The 22,820-nt window shown below is 48.7% G+C and overlaps 1 protein-coding gene across 13 annotated transcripts in view; it reads right to left on the bottom strand.

The window, feature by feature from the left end:
• The window catches only part of FARP1 (FERM, ARH/RhoGEF and pleckstrin domain protein 1), a 309,639-nt gene that overhangs the window by 12,349 nt on the left and 274,470 nt on the right, over positions 1-22,820 (bottom strand). For all 13 annotated transcript variants that reach the window (XM_086330336.1, XM_086330340.1, XM_086330332.1 and 10 more), the window contains 3 exons: positions 9,014-9,095; positions 3,441-3,678; positions 1,227-1,357 (listed from right to left, as the gene is read on the bottom strand). In XM_086330336.1, the coding sequence (XP_086186462.1) occupies positions 1,227-1,357; positions 3,441-3,678; positions 9,014-9,095 (451 nt within the window). The remainder of the gene's footprint in view (positions 1-1,226; positions 1,358-3,440; positions 3,679-9,013; positions 9,096-22,820) is intronic.

Genomic DNA, 22,820 nt, shown 5'->3' with positions numbered 1-22,820 from the left:
AACCTGCTGCTACTGCTGCTAAGTCACTTCAGTCGTGTCTGACTCTGTGAGACCCCATAGACGGCAGCCCACCAGGCTCCCCCATCTCTGGGATTCTCCAGGCAAGAACACTGGAGTGGGTTGTCATTTCCTCCTCCAATGCATGGAAGTGAAAAGTGAAAGTGAAGTCACTCAGTCGTGTCCGACTCTTAGCGACCCCATGGACTGCAGCCTACCAGGCTCCTCCATCCATGGGATTTTCCAGGCAAGAGTACTGGAGTGGGGTGCCATTGCCTTCTCCGGATTGAACCTGGGCTTCCTGCATTGCAGGTGGATTCTTTACTGTCTGAGCCACCAGGGAAGCCCCATGGGGAAGTAAATGTTAAACAGCATTAAGTGAAATGTGTCTCTCTCCCAGAACTGTGTTCTGGCTACAGTTTTAATTTCTAACTTTCCCACTTACATGGGAATTTATAGCACACTTTCATGCACTAATTTCTCTGCTTTCTATTGCCCCTTCACCCAATTATTTTCTTTTGGGGGGGCCACACCACAAGGCATGTGGGATCCCTTCCCAACCAGTGATCAAGCCTGTGCCCCCTGCAGTGGAAGCATGGGGTCTGAACTAACCCTGGACCACCAGGGAAATCCTCTACCCAATTCTGAAAAAAATTTTTTTCCTTTTCTTCCATCTTCATTTACCTAATTTTTTTTTTTTATTTAACAAGCAATCTCAAAGCCTCTCAGAATATGGTGGGGAAAAAGTATATAAGCATATCAACCAATAAGGAGAAAAAGCAGAATATGAGGTTGAAGGATTCATTTATCTTCTTCTGACCCCAAATTTCTGAATTGCCACTGTAAAATTCAAGGCATTTTCCAAGTTGTCTCCCTGTCTGGGGAAGAAAGCCACTTCAGAATTTTAATTTTGGGGTGTCCATATTCAAAAGGCTCCAATGTAAGTCACTGCAAGTCTTTCTTGGGACTTCTCAGGTGGTGCTAGTGCTAAAGAACCTGCCTGCCAACGCAGGAGACGTAAGAGACACGGGTTTGATCCCTGGGTCGGGAAGATCCCCTGGAGGAGGATGTGGCAACCCACTCCAGTATTCTGGCCTGGAGAATCCCAGGGACAGAGGAGCCTGGTGGGCTGTAGTCCATGGGGTTGCAAAGAGTTGGACATGCCTAAAGTGACTTAGCACACACAAGTCTTTCTGGCTCCACCTCCAGAGCATACAGAGAGAACTTACCCTTCCTGGGATCACAAGATTGTCAACGCCAATCAAATCTTTCTTGAGTTCATGCAGCTTCTGGAAATTCTCCATCTTGATCATCGTACCGTGAAGCTGGGCCACCATTTCCGTGATCTCTGCCAAAGCAGCTGAGGAGGGAAACAGACACAAAAATTGCAGCAGTCACAGCAGACAAGGGTCATTTCCCCTTACATCTTGAAGCTTAATTCTCCAGGGTAATAGCCTCTGGTAGCTGAACCATGTTAGAAACCTTCCTTCTAGGGAAGACACTGCTATTTCTGAGTGATAATAAAAACTGCGTGATTTATTTTATGTATTGATTTGCTTGCTTTAGTTTCCTGCAAACCATCTTGAAAATGTCAGTGCCCCCTTCAGAGCTTGGTGGTGGAGTCAGAATTACTTGTTGGCATAAAGGGGCAGCAGCGAGGGGGTAAGAGTGCCTGGAATTTTGCCCCTAAGGCAGAGATTTTTCTCCCCTCCCTGTTAGCTGGAAAGAGCAGAGCAAGCAAAAAGGCCACAGAAAAATCCCGGGTGAAGGAGAGAGCTTTCTGGCAGAGGGTCCAGCTGACAGTGTAACACTTCTGGGCAACAAACACTCCAGCATGTCCTGGTTTGTCCTTCTGCGCTCATTTATTATAGTGTTTACCACGATGGCTGCAAAGAAAAACTGCAACTAACTTTTCCAATATTGGGCACATCTCCCCTACACTGACGGGCATTCAGGGTTGAGGCCTCGAGGGTCAGGCACAGACTTGAGCCTTAGAGGAGGAGGAGGATTCTGCCAGGGGAAGGATCAGGAGGTGGTGGTGGGGAGTCCAAGCGGAAGGAATGGAATATGCCAAGGCGTGAGGCTGCATGGTTTAAAGACTGTTGTCTAAAGCAAGTCAAAACCACGCCTCGAGCCATTTCTGTTCCTGTTGCATGAATTACCAGTGTCTTCATTGGCGGTGGTATTGGTGGTTTAGTCACTAAGTCGTGTCCGACTCTTGCAACCCCATGGACTATAGCCCACCAGGCTCCTCTGTCCATGGGATTCTCAGGCCAAAAATACTGGAGTGGGTTGCCATTTCCTTCTCCAGGGGATCTTCCTGTCCCGGGGATCGAACCCGGGTCTCCTGCACTGCAGGCATGTTCTTTACCAACTGAGCTACCAGGGAACAATGTCTTCATTACTCTATGAAATCTTCCCTTGGGTTGCCTTTCTAAAAACCAAGATTAAATTTACATACTTTAGGCAAGAGACACATATCGTGACATACTGACGGGTGTGCAAAGTCTCATAATCTGTCAAGAACCCCATGGAGAGGGTGCACTGTGTACAGACTGGCTGCAGAGTGTCCTGGCCCCCAGGGGCTACAAGTTCAGGCCAGGGAGCGCAGACGGTAACAGACCACAAACAACACGAGAAGAGGAAGTAAATTCAAAAAGACGATGCGTGGCACAGTGGGGAAAGCGTGGGCTAGAGTGGCAACTCCCATCTTTGGCCAGCTGAGCAACGCTCACCAATGTTTACCCCTCTGAAGCCCATTTTCTTATCTATAAAATAGGATAACAACCCCTCTCTCATGGGGTCGTTAAAGGAGTAAAGGTGTTAATGTGAGAAAGACACCTGGCAGAGTACCTGGCCCAGGTACTGAGTGAGAGTCAGTGAGTAATATCATCATCAGCTGGTAGGGAAGGATGGTCAAGAACGTGGGTTCTGGGTTTAGGTTACCAGCCGTTTACTTTGCAGCTGTGTGACTCTGGGAAGGCTCCTTAACCTCTCTGGTCTTAGCGGTCCCCATATGTAAAATGAGCTCACCAGTATCTTGTAGGCATTTCTTGAAGACTGAGAGCTGATAACACCTGAAATGCTCAGTGTGGTGACCTCTCGAATGCCCTGCAGCAACGAGCAGTAGTGTTTATTACCAGCCATTTCCGGTGGCCCATCCAAGGGCACAGTGATGAGCTTCTGCCGTGTAGGTGAATGGAAGCTTTTTGGAAGGGACGGACTCTAAGTGGAGCTTCTCCAGGATTCTTTGCACTAACCACCCAGGACAGAAGGAGAAAATGCACGCAAGAGGATGGAGAAGAGAAGCGAATCATTACTGCCTAACAGGACAGACCAAGACGGAACAGAAAATGCCGGCCCAGGTCCTACAAAGCGAGTCTGCCTGGCTTGGGACACAACCCCAGAGACTTCCCCCTCAACCAACACACACACCCACTCACCTCGGCAGTCCCTGAAGTCGCTGTGGCTGGGCGGGTAGTGTTTGCACAATCGCTCCAGGACCTGCTTGTAGTGCATGAGCCGGTGCAGCGGGCGCAGGAGGAAGGTGTTGAGCGGCAGGTAGCACACCTTCTGCAGCTCGAAGTCTCGGCACAAGCTCTCCAGCCGCCGGGAGCCCCGGATGCCGGTCTCCAGCGCCTCCAGCGCCTCGCTGTGCTTCCACAAGTGAGCAGCCAGTTGCTGGTGGGGAAGACACGGGAGGGGGCGGGGCCGGGAGGGGGCGGGGCCAGGGAGACCAGCGGAGTCTGGCTCAACCACGTGGTCCACCCCAGCCTGACTCTCCCAAGGCATCACCTTTGCTTTCATTATCTCATCCCACTTGTTAAATCTCATGCTTTTAATATTTCACTATTTAAGTTCTCAAGATGAAATTTAAAAAGCTCTATAAAAGCACAGAGCAGTTTAAAATACGCAGGGATCATAAAATATTTGAGATGTATATGGAACACTAGAGATGTAAGTGTCCTTTTAAAACAAGACTGGTGAAACTCAGGGGAAATAAATGAATGGGAGTGCCTTCAGGGGGCTTGGGGTTTTCTCCTAAATGTCACAAAGAAAATGACAAAGAGGCCAGGGCCACTCAATAAACGTCACATGGTGAAAAGTACATGTTTCTGTTTGGCTCCCTCCCCTTCGCTTGTGTAATAACTGAGCATCTGTCGTGAGACACCTGCTCTGCTGGATTCTGGGGCGCGGATGGGAGTGATGAGCCTTGGTCCTTCTCTACTGGGGTCTGGCCGAGATCCTTTGCTTGGGCAAACTTTTGTCAGGCTCCTGAACCTTCTCCCAGGCGGGGCTGTACACTTCCGTGTACCATCCAGTTTTAGAACTCTGTTATAGCTCAGTTCAACCAGAACCCTCCACCCTGGGTATCTGGTCACCCTTGACATTTGTGGGGGGGCTCTCCATCTGCCACTGCCCGCCAGATGATGTCTTCACCTAAGAATCCCATTAGATTGGTTCAGCTAGAACTCCCCCTCACGACCCTGATGTTTCCTCCTAGTAGTTTTTCACCCTCTGAGCCTGGCCCTGATCCTTGGCTGTAGATTCCCGCTGCACTGAGAGCTGATTCCAGTCTCTCTCCCACTGTAAAACCCCCCTGCAGTGTCCCCGCACCTACTGCAAAGGTCCAGAACAAAGTCTGCTCTACCATCCTTAACGACTGTTGCTGAATATCGTTTTCCTTTAACGGGCAGTGGTGGAGACAGCTGCAGGGTAAGAAGTCTGATAGAGCATTCCAGAAGGGATTAATTCCTTATGGTAGCTACTGTCCTTGTCTTCCCCCTCATTCCCAGAAGCTGGCTATCTGTGTGCTAATTCCCAGAACATCTGGGTTCCCAATCCTGGCATCTCCATTCCCACAGCCCACAAAGAGCTGAAAATCCAGGAGTCCAGATTCAAAAGTCCAAAATCAACCCCCAACTCCCCCCACCCTACTGGAACTGAGGCTGCCCCCTGATCCTCTCACGCAGGATGGGTGCTGCCACTTGTTACTCAAGACAGAAAAACCGGGACAAGATTCCAGATGCCCTCAGGTTTTGACTCCTTCGCCAAGACCTACCAATTCTACCTCCTGCAAACAGCAAGCCTGTTCCTGGCTTCGCCTGGTGGTCACCGCCCTTGTTCAGACCCCTGCCAGGGTGTCTCCACTGGGGTCTCTGCTTCACTTCTGCCCTCTGACTTTCGAGTGGCTCCAAAAGGAGCTTCCACCAATGCAATCGAGCACATCGCCTCCTGCTTGGGATATCCCAAGAACTCCCACCATCTCAGGACAACCTCTGGAGTCTTCGGCAGGGCGCATGGGGCCCTGATCAGTGATCTCTCCTGCCCTTCATTGTGGCTTCTTGCTCCTCATTCCAGCACCTACTGAATGTGCTGGGCTCTAGCACCCAGAGCCCTGGCACGGGGCACTCTGCTCCTAAGGACCCCCTTCAGGCTCAGCTCTGAGTCTTTTCCTGCTCTCCAGGCTGAGTTAGTGACTCCTCCTCCTCCTGGACTTCCTGTCCCCCTTAGCCATTATCATGTGGTCTCCCTGTTGAGTTTATTTGGTGATTTAAAAAATATATAGATTCACGCGTGCTGTGCTGAGTAGCTTCAGTCGTGTCTGACTCTTTGCGATCCCATGGACTGTAGCCCGCCAGGCTCCTCCATCCATGGGATTCTCCAGGCAAGAATACTAGAGTGAGTTGCCATTTCCTCCTCCAGGGGATCTTGCCAACCCAGGGATCAAACCTGCATCTCCTGCATTGCAGGTGGATTCTTCACCGCTGAGCCACCAGGGAAGCCCCATATAGATCCACAGGAAGTTGCAAAGCCAAGTGCAGAGGGTCTTATGCATCCTTCCCCCGGCCTCCCCTCCTGCTCTCATCTTGTCTAACTACAGCACTGAGCCCAACCAGGCTGCTGACACTGGGACAGTCCAGCATTCATTCAGCCAGTTATACACACCCTCAACTTGTGTGTGCATGTCAGTGTGTGCATACTGTCAGTATGTGTGCATGGGTGTGCGTGCATGTAGCTCTATGCAGTGTTCGCACACGTTCAATCCCTTTCTTTGAGTGTCCATCCTGTCACTACATGCACACAGTCGGCGCCTCCAGGAGGCCCGCTGCCCACCTGCAGTAATGAGTAGACGAACCGCTGCAGGCATCCCGCTCAGGCAGGGGTCTTGCAAGGCCCTGAGTGCCTGGAGAGGTGGGTGCAAGGTCCTTGGAGCACAGAGTAGAATATGAAGGATCGGGTGGGGTGCGTGAGGGCTAAGGAATCTGGCACAACTGTCCAGGGAAGGCTTTAAGAACCTGGACTGTATTCTCTAAACCACAGAGAAACAAGGCGGGTTTGGAGCCTCATCAGGGTGGCTGTGATGTAAATGGTGGCTGGAGAGGATAAGAGGTAGATGGTGAATCATGGGGAAGAGAACGGAGAGCCAGAGGGAGGGAAGCGCTAGGAAATGAACAAGGAGAGGGGGCAGGAGGTGACTGGGCCTGGGGGGGACGGTCACAGCCTAGACGACAGGGGAAGGGTCAGGTGCAAGGCGTGCGTGGACCGTGAAATGCTGACGCCGCCAGAAGAACATTTCAGCCCGGCTGAGAGATCACCAGCTGGGTGCCTCTGACTTTTAGGCGGGATTGGAGCCCTGGCCGGCTCTCTCATCCCCTGTGGAGGGTCTAGGGACAAAAGCCAGTGATGTCCCCAGCCCTGCTGAACATCTGCACCTGTGCAGGTGGACGCCCGGGTAGGGGGATGGGCAGGAAAGACTTCGAGCTGGAGCCTGTGCGAAGCACTGCAGACAGAAGTGCCAACGTTGGCACTTCTCCGGAACCTTCGGCTGCTCCCCTCCCCGCTTTATAAAAATTCCCTATAACCGACAATAACAGCCACAATAAAAAATAAAAATAAAAGAAAAACCAATTTCTCTAAAACGCTGCCAGAGTCTAAGCCTCCCCATCTATTTTTATTCTGTTTGCACAGAGTTCCGCGCCATAAATGCTTGCAGCGTTGGCACAGTAATTAAAATGCCAGCACGGCCAAGGAAACCGATTAAATGCAAAAATGCCAGCTCACTAGACGGAGGGGGAAGAATTGCCCTGGGCGGAAATCAGGTCTATTTTTAGGAGGTTTTAGGTGCTAGGTGACCGGAGAGGAGCGTGGATGTCTAGTCTAAGCAAGGGCACCTTTCCGTGGGAGGGTCACAAGGGGAGCTGGTAAACAGGGAGAACTCGGGGGCTATCCCGAGGGGGTGGGACACTTTCAAACCTCGACAATAACGGTGACTCCACAAGTGCTTTAGACATTGTAGGCTCTCAGCTAGTGTGGATGGATGGTATATATAAACAGATGGAAAGATGGTTGGATGGACTGATGGTGAAAGATGGCTGGATGGACAGGCAACCTGCCTTCTTCAGCGGGTAAAGAATTCGCCTGCAATGCACGAGATGCAGGTTTGATCCCTCGGTTGGGAAGAACCCCTGGAGAAGGAAATGGCAACCCATTCCAGTATTCTTGCCTGGGAAATCCCATGGACAGAGGTTGCAGAGTTAGACACGACTTAGAGATTAAACAACAAGCTTAGTTATTAGTTAAGGTTGTTAGACAGGCTTTGGAGGTTGAGCTACAGGAAGATTGCTTTAAAACGTTAACTACAAATGTATTCAGGCTTTCCTGGCGGCTCAGACAGTAAAGAAGCCACCTGTAATGCAGGACACCCAGGTTTGATCCCTGGGTTGGAAAGATCCCCTGGAGAAGGGAATGAAGGTTGTGGTTCAGTCACTGAGTCATGTCTGACCCATGGATGCAGTCTTTGCGACCCCGTGGACTGCAGCACTCCAGGCTTCCCTGTCCTTCACTATCTCCTGCAGTTTGCTCAAACTCATGTCCATTGAGTCAGTGATGCCATCCAACCATCTCATCCTCTGTAACCCCCTTCTCTTCCTGCCCTCATTCTTTCCCAGCATCACAGTCTTTCCCAGGGTGTCAGCTCTTCGCATCAAGTAGTCAACTTCAGCATCAGTCCTTCCAATGCATATTCAGGGCTGATTTGTCTACCTATCCCAGTATTCTTGCCTGGGGAATTCCATGGACACAGGAGCCTGGCGGGCTACAGTCCATGGGGTTGCAGAGTCAGACACAACTGAGTGACTCACACACACAGAGATGTATTCATATTTGAAAGATAAATTGTGTGAGTTAAAATGTTCCATTTTTAAAGGAATTACTAATGGATTCGAGCAAAAGGCAAAAATGAAATTTCAGACCTAAGAGGTGGGAAGATTTCAAACAAGAGGCAGACTATGGTTCACTGTCCCGACATTTTGGGAGACCTTCATTCTTTGGTGTCAGTTAGATATCACTTACGGAGAAGACAATGGCACCCACTCCAGCACTCTTGCCTGGAAAAACATGGACAGAGGAGCCTGGTAGGCTGCAGTCCATGGGGTCGCTAGGAGTCGGACACGACTGAGTGACTTCCCTTTCACTTTTCACTTTCATGCATTGGAGAAGGAAATGGCAACCCACTCTAGTGTTCTTGCCTGGAGAATCCCAGGGACGGGGGAGCCTGGTGGGCTGCCGTCTATGGGGTCGCACAGAGTCGGACACGACTGAAGCAACTTAGCTTAGCAGATATCACTTAATGGTCAAAAATATATTTACCTTATAAACTGACTGAAAGTCACAGAATTGCCTGGAATTCCTACATAGCTCTGAATCCAATATTTCTGTCGAAGAAGCCAAAACAACTGACTACCAGTGAAATGCTCAGTCAACCAATGTTTGTCTACACAGCTTTTTTCAAATGACTCATAGAGAATACCTGTTGTTCTGGTTACAACACAGAGCTTTGGGAAAGTACTGAACTGGATTTTCTTTTATGCCGCCAAATAAAATTATCCAGAGGAGGCAGGAGTTCCCCCAAGGCTGTGCTATACGCAGATGCGAATCACAGGTGGGGATCATGGTCTGAGTTATCTTCCCAGGGGAGCCCCGCCCCACCTCCCCTCCCCCACCAGCAGCTTACCTTCATCCCCTGAATGTTCTTCAGCATCACATCTCCGATTCTTTGGTAATCTCCTCTGATGTGGGCATTCGAGCGGCCTTCCCTGGGAGCAAAGGGTTGGAAACCAAAGCGTTAGCAGTGAAAACATGACCGATCAACGTGCCAGCCCCAGGTGACAAACCATCAACCTTCACGTCTTCCAATCCGCTGACCTATCTGTACTTTCCTTTCTCTGTCTCACAGGACATCGGCGCTAGGAGACTTCAAAATGACCCCAGTCCTCCCGCAGACAAAGAAGTCCACTTGTGCTCTGCAAGTGGCAGGGAAGAGCCACATCTGTTCACTTTAATTTGATCTCATTTTACATTTCTTTTTCCATCCACGCTTGGGTGATTTTCTCAGCGTTAGAACAACGAGGAGATGACTTGCAGAAACAAGCTCATGAAACTGATTCCTTCTCACAGACAGGGACTAACAGACACTTGTAAGAAGCCAGGCTTAGCCTCAAAAATCAAGGTTTCTGCTCCCAAGAGTCCTTACCTGAAGCAGACAAAGGGCTGTGTGAAAAGCCCTTGGCAGGAGAAAAATATAACTGAGGGCGTGCAGGAGACCCCCTTACAGAGGTGGCTATGTGAAGAACGACCCAGAAGAGGGCAGGATGGGGTCCCAGGTATTCAGATGGGTCAGGGGTCCCCCAGACATGCTGGGTGGCGGAAGACAAAGACATGGGTGTTTTGAATGGAGCGTGTGGGTATATATATTAATTTCTCTTTGGCTCTAGGCTGTATCCAATATTGATAATCTAGGGGCTTAAACAGCAGTGAGTAAAGGAATATTATTAATAATAATGGCAGCTTCAGTTACTGAGCACTGACCACACAGTGCTGAGCATATTACAGGCACCGACCAGTCACTGAATCCTCTTGGCAGCCTTGTGACCAGGTACCACCATCACCCTCTTTAAACAGCTAAATACTGAGGCACAAAGAAACCAAGCAACATGTCTAATGTCAGTGATCAGAAGGCTGGAGCTTGATCCTGAGCCCAGGAACCCAGCCTATACACTTCTAGCCACCATACCTGTGCATATCTGCCAATTAACCCGCTGAATCTCCCAGAGAAAATTAAAACATGATTTTTCAACAACGAACCTGGCTAATAACTTCAACTGTTCAGGATAGCCAGAAGCCAATTTAAGGAAAAGGGACAAACTAAAAATGAAAAAAAGGTAAAAATCTGGGCAGGGAGGTGAGACGTGCTCAGGGTGGAGGACAATACCCACACCCCGAGTGTGGAGGACAGTAATTCACACCCACAGGCGCTGCTGCCCGAAGCCTCCAGCACCGGGAGGGATGATACCCTCCTCTCGGCATTAGGAGCTTTCCAGAACTACCTGCTCAACCTCGCACACAGCAAGACTCTCAGGATGGGAGAGGAGGGCAGGGAGGAAGGGACTAAGCGAGGCTTTCCAGGTGGTACTAGTGGTAAAGAGCCCACCTGCCAACGCCCGAGATGTAAGAGATGCGGGTTCGATCCCTGGGCTGGGAAGATCCCCTGGAGGAGGGCATGGCAACCCAGTCCAGTATTCCTGCCTGGAGCATCCAATGGACTGGGGAGCCGGCTGGGCTGCAGTCCATGGGGTCACAAAGAGTCGGACTCGACTGAAGGGACTTAGCACTGAAGGGGATAGAAACGTCGGAGCAGACAAACAGGAAGACTGGCTCCTCTCCCAGCTCCCCTCTCCCCACACCAAGCAGTGACAACGCCACGTACTCCACCGTTTATAACTGAGCGTAGACTGGGAATTACATCTCAGGAGAGACAAGCAGCCAGACCCATCAGGGCATTACAGCTTCTATAAAATAAAAGCAGTGAGGGTGCCCACGATGTTCCCAGCCCCTGCCAGGGTCTTCTACGGCTGTCTTTCTCTTTTTCAATTAATATTTACTGGAATATAGTTGCTTTACAATTCTGTTAGTTTCTACTGTACACCAAAATAAATCAGTTACACGTAGGAACATATCCCCCCTTTTTTTTCTTGGACTTCCTTCCCATTTAGGTCACCACACAGCACTGACCCGAGTTCCCTGTGCTCTGCAGTAGGTTCTTAGTGGTTACCTATTTATCCACAGTAGTGGGTTTATGTCAGCCCCAGTTTCCAATTCATCCCACCCTCTCTCTCTCTCTGCCCTGGTGTCGCGGTACACTTGTTCTCTGCATCTGTGTCTGTCTCTGCTTTACCAATAAGTTCATCTGTATTGTTTTTCTAGAAGGGCTGTCCTCTTGTTAACCTATTCCATTCTTTTCCACCCCGATGCAGAATTCCTCAATCCTTCTGCTTCCTCTTAGCTGCCAAGACAAACAAGCTGGCCGATGGCCTCAATTACTATGCACTTCTCTTCTGATTAAAGCATGGCGTCTCTTCTCACCGCTGCCTGAAATGGCTCTGTGCAACACTGCCGCTGACCTCTGAGTTACCTAATCCACCAAGGAAGTACTGCCACTCCTGCTCCTGGTCACCCACTCGAGGCTGGTTGGTCCCAAACGCCCTGGCCCTGCTCTCTGGTTTCTCTCCAGGTGACATCTTCAGTCCTGTTTGCCAAGCCCTCCTCTTCAGGCCATTCCTAATCTGTTTCTGTGTTTTGAGAACCCATCCCTGGCTATCTTCTCTCTCTTCATTTCTACCTCTCCCTAAGCAAGCCTTTCTAGTCTCCATGGTTTCAACTCATGATGCCACATCTAACCTCAATGAACTATGTAGTTACTGACCCAGGCCCTGTATTTTATGACTTTCAGAGGTTGCTGCCTGAGTGACCTCATGGTGGTGGATATGAAGATGACACAGTGAATGTGGTGGCTTAGTCACTCAGTCGTGTCCGACTCTTGCAACCCCATGGACTGTAGCTCGCCAAGCTCCTCTGTTCATGGGCATTCTCCAGGCAAGAATATTGAAGCAGGTTGCCATTTCCTCCTCCAGGGGATCTTCCTGACCCAGGAATCAAACCCAGGAATCTGCATTGCAGGCAGATTCTTTACCAACTAAGCTCCAAGGGAAGCCACCTCATAGGAATCTCAAACTCAAGAGATTCTGCACAGAGGTATTTATCTTGCTGCCAAAATCTCATCTCTTTCCTCCATTTTGTTCCTTAATGAAGCAACTGTCCTGCCTCAGCCTCAAGCCAGGAGCCTCAGTTATCCACACTGGTCTGCCTCCCTCATCCCCCACAAAGCAGCCTCAGTGGAGAACGCTCCAGCCTCTGACTTAGACTAGACTCTCCTGGTGGCTCAGATGGTAAAAAATCTGCCTGCTAATGCAAGAGACCCAGGTTCGATCCTGGACCAGGAAGATCCCTTGGAGAAGAGAATAGCTACCCACTCCAGTATTCTTGCTTGTTAAAACCCATAGACAGAGGAGCCTGGTGGGTTACAGTCCATGGAGTTGCTGGACATGACCGAGCAGCTGACACTTTCCCTTTCTCCTCCTGAGACAGCATTCAGCTCTCTGCTCATGATCAGAAATTATTCCACCCCATCAGCTACAGGGGTGTGGTATCTTTGGATCTTTGGTGAACGGTTCTTAATTGGGTCACAACAGAGATGTTTATCGTTTGGCTATTCTGTGGATCCTGTGTGAGTGCGTGGTGAAGTTGTGAATTTACAGGTTGCTTCTTCTCCTTACACACTTTGCGCAGGAAGGAGCTCCTGCCAGAAACGGAGGCTTCCTGGTGTTTAGAACCACCCAACCTCGCACCTTCAGCATCACGGCGAAGCTCTCTTAGGAGCTGGGAAATTCTCCTTCCCTCTCTACCACATCTGAACAACAAAGAAGGACCGAACTGCTGAACTAGAACAGCCTGGTTTCAATAAAGAGAGGGAAGACACAACTTATGCTTGATTTCCAGGTATGCAGCTATCATCTCGGAACCTAAGTCATGACCCCGAACTTCCAAATGGGCGTGCCACTTGGCAATGCACGTGAGACAGGTCTTCAGTTCATCCAAAGGACATCATCTAGATATTTTAGTGAGAATGCTCTGGACTGGGCGGGCGGAGAATTGCGGGTGTCGGCTCCCACTGGTAGTGAACAATCTTCTGTCTCTCACAGACAGCATCCTGACCCACGGAAAACCAGGAGCAGTGGAGCAGGCAGGGAGGAGGGGCAGGGAGTGGTGATGGAGGCCAAGCTGGATTGACTTCACTTCCTTTCTTCCTTTACCAACTCTTTATCAAAAGAGAAGTGCACTGATGCTAAAACCCAGACGCCAAGGGGGACCTTCCTTCCTGCTTTGGCTGGCCGGCAGAACCTTATCTGTCTCCCTCGGTCTTCAGAGTATTTCATTTGGGAAACTGCTCTGGGATGGCATCGCGGATCCTCTGTGCCCAGTCAATCCACTGAGCAGGGGCAGACTAAGGCCACGCGATGAAACCAGGCTGGCACTCAGCAGGGGTGGAACATGGAGTCAGTCCTCAGGAAAGGGGGCGAGACCTGTGCCCCAGCTGCTCCGTAGAGAATTACCATCACGCTTACGCTTCCTCTGCATGTGAACGCCAGTGAACCCGCAAGTCCAGTGCACTGGCCTTATTGTAAAGAGCTAAAAGCTCACTTGATTATGGAGAACATGGAAAAGTAATTACAGCTTTTCCGGAACAGCCTCTGGATGTTAACCTCACAAGAAAAGGGTCCTTGTTGGGAAGGTGGGGCCGTGTATTCACTGTCTGGCTAATTACTGTGCAACAATGCAGCGGAAAATTCTTTTGACAATTTCGCACTGGAAACCCATGTACCAAGAAGCCTCCCAGATGCTGAATTCTGACCTGTGCACCATTATTAACGTGCTCCAGGGCACAACTAAGTGTTGCCTCAGCACAAGGTTGAACACAAACACACACACACACACACACACACACACACGCAGAATCTCTGACTCTTCCAGACCCTCTGTAAACGTTTCATTCACCACTACAGACAGACCAAGGCTCCACCCTTTCCTCCCTCTCACAACAAAGCAAAGAATCAGCTCATTAGATTAAAACATAAAAGCAAAACCACATATCTTGGAGCTAAAGGGCTGACTTTTTAAACTCAGCTCTGGGTTGGGGGTACTCTCTGACTCCAAGAAAACGGATTTAACTTTGTGAATTTTTAGGCCTCATTTGCAAAACAAACATCATGCCCTAATTCTTACCATTCCTTGTGGTTCCTATGATTCTAAGTGGGGGGAAAAAAAGAGGCTGTAATTATGTCTGTGTGTATGTGTATCTGTGCTGTTATTGTGCTGAATTGCTTTAGCTGTGTCTGACTCTGTTCGACGCTATGGACTGTAGCCCGCCAGGCGTCTCTCTCCATGGGATTTTCCTGGCAAGAATACTGGAGTGGGTTGTCACGCCCTCCTCTAGGGGACCTCTTGCACTGGCAGGCGGGTTCTTTATCTTAGCACCACCTGGGAAGCTATGCATCTATGTATCTGTATGTCTATGTGTATCTAAATAAAAGAACATGTAAGTGAGCAAATGAGTAAAGACAAATCTTCCACTAATATGTAGGGCAGGAAGGGCAGCTGGGTTCAAAAAGCAACGAATTAGCCAGAGTAATAGATTTCATATGTGTGTGTATATATATATTAGCTGCATGTAATAGATGTGGATTTCAATACTCTCTGATGAATTTCAATAGCCTTTGAAATCCCTGGAGGAGAAACCTCATGAATGTGAACTAATTCACACTGCCACTTGCAGGGAAGGCATTTGTGAGGCGTTCCTGCTGGGCTGGGGGACACTATTTGCCCCCAGTAGCGACAGGTACGCGACCATCCTGTCCTCTGGCTCAGGTAGACACAGCAGCCTCAAGCCCTCAGCTACCTTGTGCTTGTCAGCTACGCACACATTATAGATTTGCCTGAAGCTATAGCTTTTCTTCTTCCAAGTTTACCAGGTCCAGTTCAATATGAGGCACGAGAGTTACAGCCCACTCACAGGCAGGCTTGATAGCACCAGATGAGAGCTGGGTTTGGCTCTGTTGACGGCCATGCATCAAAACAGAGCACAACAGAAGGGCACTTTCAAACTCATCAGCGGCCTGCGTTCCAGCAGAAATCCACCTGCAATTGGGAAAATCATTTCCATTTTTCTAAACAAACAAACAAAAAGGTAGCCTGCTCCTCAAGCACAGTGGGCTACATAGACAGGAGCAAGGCAGACAATTCAAGAAAAATAGCTCCTGCATATGCTTGGGAACAGGCAACTTTACTCCCGTGTTCAAAGGAAACAATCACCAGCCACCACTGGCCCCCCAGGGGGAGGGAGCGAAGCTTAGTCTGGGCAGGATACAGTGGGAAGATCCCAGCATCCTTAAAGTGATTTTCTTGCCTTTGAAACAAAGATGAAATTTTAAATTAACTTATATTAAAAAGTGTATTGCCCCCCATTGTATATCCACGATCCATATCTTGCCCTAACTTTCTTCCACTGTGTATTCTTCCAAGCTTTTTTCCAGGTAGATCACACTGCCTTGTCTCCAGTGAGTTTCATGGTTTAATTTGAAAGTAATGATTTTAAACCTTTTTTGCACAACCTTCTTTTAAAAGCCAGTGAAAATATTTTCAAACAAAAGCTTTTACACAAGAGAAGTAGATCTGCCTGAAGCAGGGGAACAGATTTGAGTCCTGCGTTTTGAATACAACCTCAGTGACTCTGGACAGCTTCCCTGGTGGGAAGCACTAACGGTATTTTATTTTTAATATTAACATGCTGCAGACTTTGCATGTGAATACAGATTTTCTAAGTGTAAAAGCACGGTCCATCATCATTTGCCAGGCGCCCTTCTGCTTTGAGCCTTTGAAACACAACAACAAACTAAATCATCTTTACAATTTACCCCAGAGGAAACCAAGACATTTTTATGAATTTGTTTCCTAAGTATTTTGAGCAAGTGTTGTGTGGTGGGCCCTGTGTTTGGTGTAATGAGTACTATTCGTTCTTTTTAATACAACTTTTAAAGGTTATGACCCACTCACAGTTACTACAAGACATTGGCTCCAGTCCCCACATTGTACAATATATTCCTGCGGCCGATCTTATACCCAATAGTTTGTACCTCTCGATGCTGTGAGAAAGCACTTTCTATGATGATGGAAATGTGTTTTATGCCTGCTGCCCTAAACGCAGCCACTAGTCACATGGGTCTAATAACACTTGAAATATGGCTCGTGTTGCTGAGAAACTGAATTTTTAAATTATTTTAAACTGCTCCAAGTAGCTAGTGGCTACCATATGGGACAGTCCACTTTCGATGTCTTCACTTATCCTTATCTTGTATTGTTTTCTACTTGTTAACTGTCTCAAAATCTTTGTGGAAGATGAAGCATAAAAGAATTTAAGTGAAATGAAGTGAAGTGAAAGTCGCTCAGTCATGTCCGACTCTTTGCGACCCCATGGACTGTCCATGGAATTCTCCAGGCCAGAATACTGGAGTGGGTAGCCTTTCCCTTCTCCAGAGAATCTTCCCAACCCAGGGATCGAACCCAGGTCTCTGGCACTGCAGGTGGATTCTTTACCAGCTGAGTCACAAGGGAAATCCAAGAACACTGGAGTGGGTAGCCTATCCCTTCTTCAGGGCATCTTCCCAACCCAAGAATCGAACCAGGGTCTCTGGCATTGCAGGCGGATTCTTTACCAGCTGAGCCACAAGGGAAGCCCAAGAACACCGGAGTGGGTAGCCTATCCCTTCTCCAGGGAATATTTATGACCCAGGAATCGACCCGGGGTCTCCTGCATTGCAGGCAGATTTCTCCTGATAACTGAGTTATCAGAGAAGCCCTAAATAAAAATGAGCCTTAACAAGAGTTGTGATGCAGTTTACCAACGAGAAACCATTCATTCGTTCTAACAGGCACGCATCACCTGGACTTCCACCTGAAACTCTGAGACCCAGGAGCAGGTCTGCCTGGAGGAAACTACAGTCTTGGCAGATGCATCAGCATCTGCATCAGACTCGTGCATCAGCAGCTGAGATTCTAGGTGAGCCAGGATGGGCGGGTGACACAGGAAGGTTAGTAAATGTCTCGGGAATTCAGGGAAGGAGAGATGGAGGTTGGTGGAGGACGGAGGGAGGGAGGAGTCATAGCTTACTGAGCTGGGCTAAGTCAATTTTACAGGTGGAAAATCAATGCGGTTAATCGACCCTGCTGGATTCGAGAGTGACTTGGGGATTTCTGACATGCAGGGTCGACACCCTAACTTCCTCTTCAGGACAAAATACTCATTACGGCTGGAGCTGCAGAAGCATGGCGAGCCTGTGAGGCAGTGGGATCCCTCGTCACACGAGAACGTTCGTTCCACGAGACAAGGCAGCACAGCTGATTTTACTCTAAATGAGCAAAGTTGTCATTGCCGGTGGTAAACGCACTATGGCAATGACAGGAGCTGGTGAAAGAAAGAATTAATCCAACCATGAACAAAGTGTGTGAGGCAGGACTAATTCCCCCATGAAATAATTACAGGGCTTCTCTGCAGTCAACCTTTACAAATATTTTGATCTTGGGCGACAATAAAAATAATATGGAAATCAGATCCTTTCCTTTATGTGGATGTGGGAAACAGTCCACAGTCATCAACTTCGGGGGGAACAAAGATTTCATGTCATATAAATGACCTGCGTGGCAGAGTCAGCCAGCGTGTTACGGTGTGGCAGGAACCACTTGCCACTGGCCACCTCTCAAAAGGATGGTGGCCAGGGTCCGGTCCATCCTCGGGGATCCAGAGATGAAGTGTGGGGAGGCAGACTCTCGGGGTTGAGAAGAGAGGCCGGGGGTGGGGGGGCGTGTCTGAGTGTGTGGTACACATGTGTGCTCCTGACTCAACCAACCACAACAGGACGCTGTGAGAAACTGCCCTGGCTGGAGGGCGAGCGAGCGACCTTTGGGGGTGGTGGCCACAGAACGAGGAAAATGAACAGTGCCTCTTCCCGCCCTGTTGCAGGAGCCGCCGGCGCACACCAAGCTCCTGACAACAGGCTGTCGGGTCACCAGGCTCCTGACGACCCCAAGCTCAAGCACAGGCCGGAGAAGACATGGAGTTTATTAACGTCAAAGGTCTCCACCTCGGGATAAAAGTGTCTGACCAGCCGGGATCATCGCCTACCACACCCCTCACTGGGTCACTTAAGAAAGGTAAAAAAAAAAAACAAAAAGAAAAAGCCTGTTTCTACTTTCCCACCTGTTTAAAACAAAGCCCATGGACCTCACAGAGCGGTAGGGCAGTCAAAGGAAATAACAATGGGAGTTGAAAAGCGCCTCTAAGAATGAGGAAGCTGTTGAGAATTGAAACTGCATTGTGACGTCTGCCTTCAGGTGGCAACGCACCTGGACAGGTAAGCCCCGCCCAGGCCAGCTGCATTCTGAACCCCCAAGCTCTGCTGGGAGTAAAATGGTACTCTTAGCTTCAAACTGAGGTCTTAACATTCAACTTAACGTCTCAAGGCCTGGCCGTGAATGCTGACTGGGTCAGAATGGAGGCAGTTCAATCAGCCAACACCTGTCACATAAGGCTCACCTGCCCGCCTCTGAGGTTCCCATGAGCTAATTCAGGAAAGCCCTTGGGGGCGCCCTCAGAGAACCCACAGGCATGGTGACCTTTGTGTGCAAAGCACTGTTTTGAAGTCTCCTCTTCTTCTGCATCAGATTCCCTATGATATTGTTTTTTTCTATTTTTTAAAAAATTGTGGCTAAAGACTGTCGGCAAAGAGACATCTCTGCCAACAAAGGTCTGAATGTTTTTCCAGTAGTCATGTACCGATGTGAGAGGTGGACCATAAAGAAGGCTGAGCACCGAAGAACTGATGCTTTTGAACTGTGGTGCTGGAGAAGACTCTTGAGTCCCTTGGACAGCAAGGAGACCAAACCAGTCAATCCTAAAGGAAATCAACCCTGAATATTCATTGGAAGGACTGATGCATGCTGAAGCTCTAATACCTTGGCCACCTGATGCAAAAAGCCGACTCAATGGAAAAGACTCTGATGCAGGGAAAGATGGAGGGTATGATGAGAAGGGGGCGACAGAGCATGAGACGGTTGGATGGCATCATCAACTCAATAGACATGAGTTGGAGCAAACTCTAAGAGACAGTGAAGCACAGGGTAGCCTGGCGTGCCAGTCCATGGAGTAGCAAAGAGTCAGACACAACTTACTGACTGAACAACAACAAAAGATCCCTTGGAGGAGGAAATGGCAACCCCCTCCAGTATTCTTGCCTGGAAAATGCCATGGACAGAGGAGCCTGGGGGACTATGGTCCATGGGGTCGCAAAGAGTCGGATACGACTGGGTGACTTACAGTTTCTTTTTTCACTATAAAACCTAATATATACCACCATAACCATTTTGCAAGTGTTCAGTTCAATGGCAATCACATTGTCTTCTTGAACCCGGCTGATCCTTCTTGGAAGCTGTGTGCCCAGAGCCTACCCATGCCTCCTTGCATGCCCCTCCCTGGGTCCCAGTTCCCCACCAGCCGAGTTCCATCCCCGGCAGAACCTGGGGCGGGGCTGTGTCCATCTCTGGGGAATGACTTGGCCTAGTCTGTGCCCAGCACCTGCCAGTCATTTTAGGGCTGGAATGTGGGGCTCCTGCCCAAAGGCCAAAGATCTTCAGTGGCTTTCTCTGAACGCGTTTGAACAGCTGAGTAAAACGTCCTCACTTTCAAAAGAAAAAGCACAATGTGTGTTTTCAGAAGTCACCGAAACTGTTTCCTTGTTTTTGAAGAAACGGGGTAACTTGGGCTTGGGCCTGAATGAAACGGGCCAGCCTCTTCTACCAGCATTGACTTGGGAGAATGCACCATTTGGACAGGAGCAGGTGTGTTTGCTGAATCAGGCTCCAGCCTAATCATACAGGAAAACATCCTGGTACTTTTTCTGCCTTATGATTTCCCACTGCTGATGTAAGTATATGACAGTGTAACTTAGGGCAGCAAAGAAAAGCACAGTGGTGGTGACATTTAAGCCCCAAATCTGGGGGACCTTGAGGTACATGGTAAACTTTAGATTTCCATTAACAATAATTAAAAATACTATCACTGGTTAAAGTTTGGAGTTTAGTTAATAACGTAGTGTTAGAAGAGAAAGGACAGGCCCAAAATGGAGTCACTTGAGCTAAAGCCAAGACTTAGTACCTAACCATTGATCTCTCCACAGTCACAACCTCCCCCAGGAAGGTCATCCTAACCAGTCAGCCACTGGTCAGTACCAATGAAGTCATTGGTCACATGGGCCCTCTTGATCCCCAAAGAAAGATGAGGTCATCTGCCACACAGACCCCTGCTGTCCCCCAGGTAGGGTACCTACATCTGAAATAACGTGGTTTATTCCGTGTTTTGCTTGTAAAGTTAAAAGTGTTAGTTTTCTAACACTAGTTAGTTAACTAAAGTCATGCCCAACTTTTTTGTGACCCCATGGACTGTAGCCCACCAGGCTCTCTGTCCATGGAATTCCAGGCAAGAATACTGGAGTGGGTTGCCATGCCCTCCTCCAGGGCATCTTCCCGACCCAGGGATGGAACCCAGGTCTCCTGCACTGGCAGGCAGGTTCTCCTCCAGGGCATCTTCCCGACCCAGGGATGGAACCCAGGTCTCCTGCACTGGCAGGCAGGTTCTTACTGTTCGAGTCACCAGGGAAGCCTTTCCGTTTCTGGAGCTCCTCCCTCCTTGCCACCTGGGACACTGCCCATTCATGAATCATTCAGTAGAGCCAATTAGACCTTTCAATTTTACTTGCTCAGATTTCGCTTTTTAACAGAAGAACCAACACTGGTTTCTTAGGTTTGAGGAACGTGCCCAGTGATGTAAGAAGCTGACATCAAGGGGAGGGTCTGGAAAAGGAGTGTGCAGAAACTATTCTCATGGCAACTTTTCCCTAAATCTAAGATTTCAATTTATAGAAGTTTATATTAAAAGATGGTCAGCCTTTCCCCCTTCCTCTGTGGGGGACAGGATGCCAAGCCTTTTACAGACACTGTCTCATTTACTTGGTGTAACATCCCGGTGAGGTGGCGGCCACATCTCGCTTATAGGTGAGGAAATGAGGCTGTAGACCGCTGGACATGGATCTCAGGTGTTGGTGTGATGAAGGATGCAGACACTGCCAGCCCACTCCACGTGGGCCAGGCCGTGTCTCCCATCTCAGAATATCCACACACACACACACACACACACACACGGTCTGTCAATAACCCAGAGCAACCTCCTTTCTTAATAAAGGATCCCTTTATTAAGGGATCCCTTATGTGATCCCTTCCTCTCATTGAACATATTTGCTCATGGCCTGCTTCTTCTGTGCGGGCATTAATGGCCCACATGTCCTCCAAGACAGAACTAGCCAGGGATGCCCTCATTGGACATGGCCCATTCAGCCACGAGAGGGCCTGCCCCCTCCCCTGAGACTGCAAGTCTCCAGCAGACGAAGCCTGGCACATGCTCACTCATCCATGCATTCATTCATTGCTTATAGAAGAAACAGAGTTATAAGTAAAATGCAAACCAAAGAATCATAGGGTCACTGGTTTCTCAGACACTGCACATGAATTGTTCCAGGAAAATCATTCATCAGTCATCTCAAAAGCACTGAAAAAGTCCAAATTTCTGGATCTCACCCCAACATTCTGATAAAGGAGGGCTGGGTACAATGTAGCAATTTATAGTTTTTCAAAACTCCACTGGCCCACCAACCCCAAGTGACCCTAATGCCCTGCCAGGTTTGGGGTTTTGTCAAATAGATAAGTAGCTTCTGGAAATGGGCAACCTCAGCTGAAGAAACACCGAGGCGGAGGAGCCAGCTGCCTTGGAAGGCAGCCTGTCATCGCTAAGCTGCACTTGCTGTGAAACCCTTTTCTATGCTCAGACACAAGGTACCTCTTGGGAAACTCACTCCTTTGTTTAAATTTTGTCCTCTGGTACAACTAAGATGATGCTGACACCCTCTTTCATACAACCAGCCTGAAAAGGGCCATCTTCTTTTCCAAAATCTTCTCTTTGAGGCCAAATGCCCATACTTCCAACATTTTTTTTTTTTTAATGAAACACATTCTATTAGTCCATTTCAAACATGACACTCAGAACTGGGTACAGTATTCTGAGGGAGCTCTGAGCCTTGAAGTTCCAAGGGGCAATCCTTGGTCTCCTCCTAATGAGGCACATTCTATGGAAGAGGTTCACGACCTTGGCTGCAAATTGGAATAATTACCTAGGAAGCTTTAGGAACTACTGATGCTTACATTCTACCTCTCAGGGATTCTGATACGACTGTCTGGTGTTCGGCCTGGTTATCAAGATACTTTTTTTCCTTAAAGGTTCCAGGTGATTTTAATGAGCAGCCGATGTTGAGAGCCACAGACAGAACCAACATTGATCTCTCTCTCTCTCTCTCATTCTATTGGCTCACATTTAACTCATTCACACTCAGCCTTCTGCCGTGAATTCCTGCCGAGCCAGGTCATTTTCATCATGCACTCGAGGAACTGATTAGCTGAACTTAACGGCACACTTGGACACTGACTCCCGATAAATGTCATCAGTATGCTGCGGGTCCATTGTTGAAAAGATGCTGAAGGTCAAGTTGATGGAGCTGCGTGTTGACTGTGTGTGCTTTCTCTCTAGCCTTGAGTCTTTAACACGCTTCTGGCATCCTCACGGAAAACATGAATAAAATTATAGACCTTTGAAAGACACACTACTGAAAATTCTCTGGGGAAATAAATGATAGCAGGTGCTTTTTAAAGCTGCTGGACACTCTTTCACAGATAAAGGCTAAAGATGTATGATCATGGATAAACCCAAGAGC

This window comes from Bos grunniens, chromosome 12, assembly GCF_055505025.1.
Source record: "Bos grunniens cultivar Pamir isolate PY7600 chromosome 12, Bosgru_T2T1.0, whole genome shotgun sequence".
NCBI classification, from domain to species: Eukaryota; Metazoa; Chordata; class Mammalia; order Artiodactyla; family Bovidae; genus Bos; species Bos grunniens.
The sequence above is the reverse complement of the archived record's forward strand: the minus strand, read 5'-3'. Positions and strand labels throughout refer to the sequence as shown.